This window comes from Lagopus leucura, unplaced genomic scaffold, assembly GCF_019238085.1.
Source record: "Lagopus leucura isolate 7727_CA_CO unplaced genomic scaffold, USGS_WTPT01 34758-0_obj-0_obj, whole genome shotgun sequence".
Lineage (NCBI taxonomy): Eukaryota > Metazoa > Chordata > Aves > Galliformes > Phasianidae > Lagopus > Lagopus leucura.
In genome coordinates this window covers 1-1,543 of record NW_024964056.1, presented here as the reverse complement: position 1 = coordinate 1,543, position 1,543 = coordinate 1, and the positions used below count along the sequence as shown (strand labels likewise).

The 1,543-nt window shown below is 45.9% G+C and overlaps 1 protein-coding gene across 1 annotated transcript in view; it reads right to left on the bottom strand.

The window, feature by feature from the left end:
- LOC122191519 (maltase-glucoamylase, intestinal-like) overlaps positions 1–1,537 on the bottom strand; it is a 3,559-nt gene extending 2,022 nt beyond the window's left edge. Inside the window, exons 1-2 of the mRNA XM_042891798.1 lie at positions 1,132–1,537; positions 363–517 (exon numbers count right to left, since the gene is read on the bottom strand). Coding sequence (XP_042747732.1) covers positions 363–517; positions 1,132–1,308 — 332 coding nt within the window. The 5' untranslated portion in view covers positions 1,309–1,537. The remainder of the gene's footprint in view (positions 1–362; positions 518–1,131) is intronic.
- Between the last annotated feature and the right edge of the window lie 6 nt (positions 1,538–1,543).

The following is a 1,543-nucleotide window of genomic DNA, read 5'->3' as shown; positions in this document are numbered from 1 at the left end:
GATTTCAGTGGGATCCTAATGGGATTTCAATGGGATCTCAGTGGGATCTCAGTGGGATCCTAATGGGATCTCATAGCCACAAGTTGTACCAGAGGAGGTTCAGGTTGGACATGAAGAAGCACTTTTTCTCTCAGTGCTCAGGCGCTGCCATGGCTGCCCAGGGAGGTGGGGGAGGCGCCGTCCCTGGCAGCGCTCAAGAGGCGCCGGGACGAGGAGCTGCAAGCTGTGATTTGGTGCTGTGGGGGCAACGGTGGGGAGGAGATGCTTGGACCGGATGAGTTATGGGTCGTTTGCAACCTTGTGATTCTAGGATTCTAGGGTTCCATGAAGAAAAGAAGGGGAGGGGAGGATTTGGGACTGACTCGTGCATGAGGGGCCGCGCCACCGTGTCCCCCTGTGTGTGAGCTTTGTAGAAGAGGGTGTAGAGGTAGGGCAGCAGCGTGTAGCGGATGTTCAGGTAATGGATGGAGGATGTCACCAAAATGGAGTCAGCGCCGAAGTAGGCTGGGTCCTGGGGCTGGAAAGAGAGAGAATTGGGGATTTTTAGGGCTTTTTTTTGGGGTACAAACTGGGGGCAAAGAGCACGGCTTGAAATGTGGAAAGGAAGATTTGGGGTGAAACGTTGGGGATTGGAAAGGATGGAGGATGAGTTTGGTGTTGAACGTAGTTCAGCTGTGGGATGATTAAAGTCATGGAATTAACACCAAATGTTCGGGGGGAAAAGGGTTCCTAAATAGGAATTGCTAAAGAGAAATGTCTGAGTTTCTGAAGGAATGGAAATTTCAACGGGGAGAAAGTGGAAATTCTTGACAGAGAGGAAGTGGGAATTTCATTGGAGGGAAAAAAAAAACATGGAGATTTTGAAAGAGAGAAAATGGAAATTTCTAAAGAGGGATAAGAAAGAAATTTCCAAAGAGGAGAAAATGGCATTTTCTAAAGGGAGAAATGGAAATTTCGATAGAAAATGGCAAATTCCGATGAGAGAAAACAGAAAATTTCAGTGGGGAGAAAACTGAAAGTTGCCCCAATTTCAAATCGGTTTCACCGGCCAGTGGTAGGAATTTAATTTCACGATTTCATTCACAGCACTGAGATGCAAGGATGGAAATTGGGGGCTTTGGGGGCACTTACGGAGCAGAGCTCGGTGTTGTGGTTCCTGGAAAAGGGGTAAAATGCTCCCACCTGCATCCAGCGCCTGCACAGCTCCTCCGTCGTGTTCTCAAAGAACCCACAGATGTCAGCGCCGACCTCAAACACGGAGCAAAGCAGGACATAAATGAGGACAAAGGCGCCGAAACAAACCAACATTAAAAAATATATCTAATAATAATTAAAAAAAAAGGGTTTCAAAACTTCAAAATCCAAATTTCAGAATCCGAATTTCAAAATCCAATTTTCAACAGCTGATTTTCCGAAACCCGAATTTCTAAACCTCAACATTTCAAAACCCAAACGATTTCCAAACCCAGATTTCTAAACCTCAACGTTTCATAACCCGAATGATTTCAAAACCCAAATTTCTCAACCTCAACATTTCAAAACC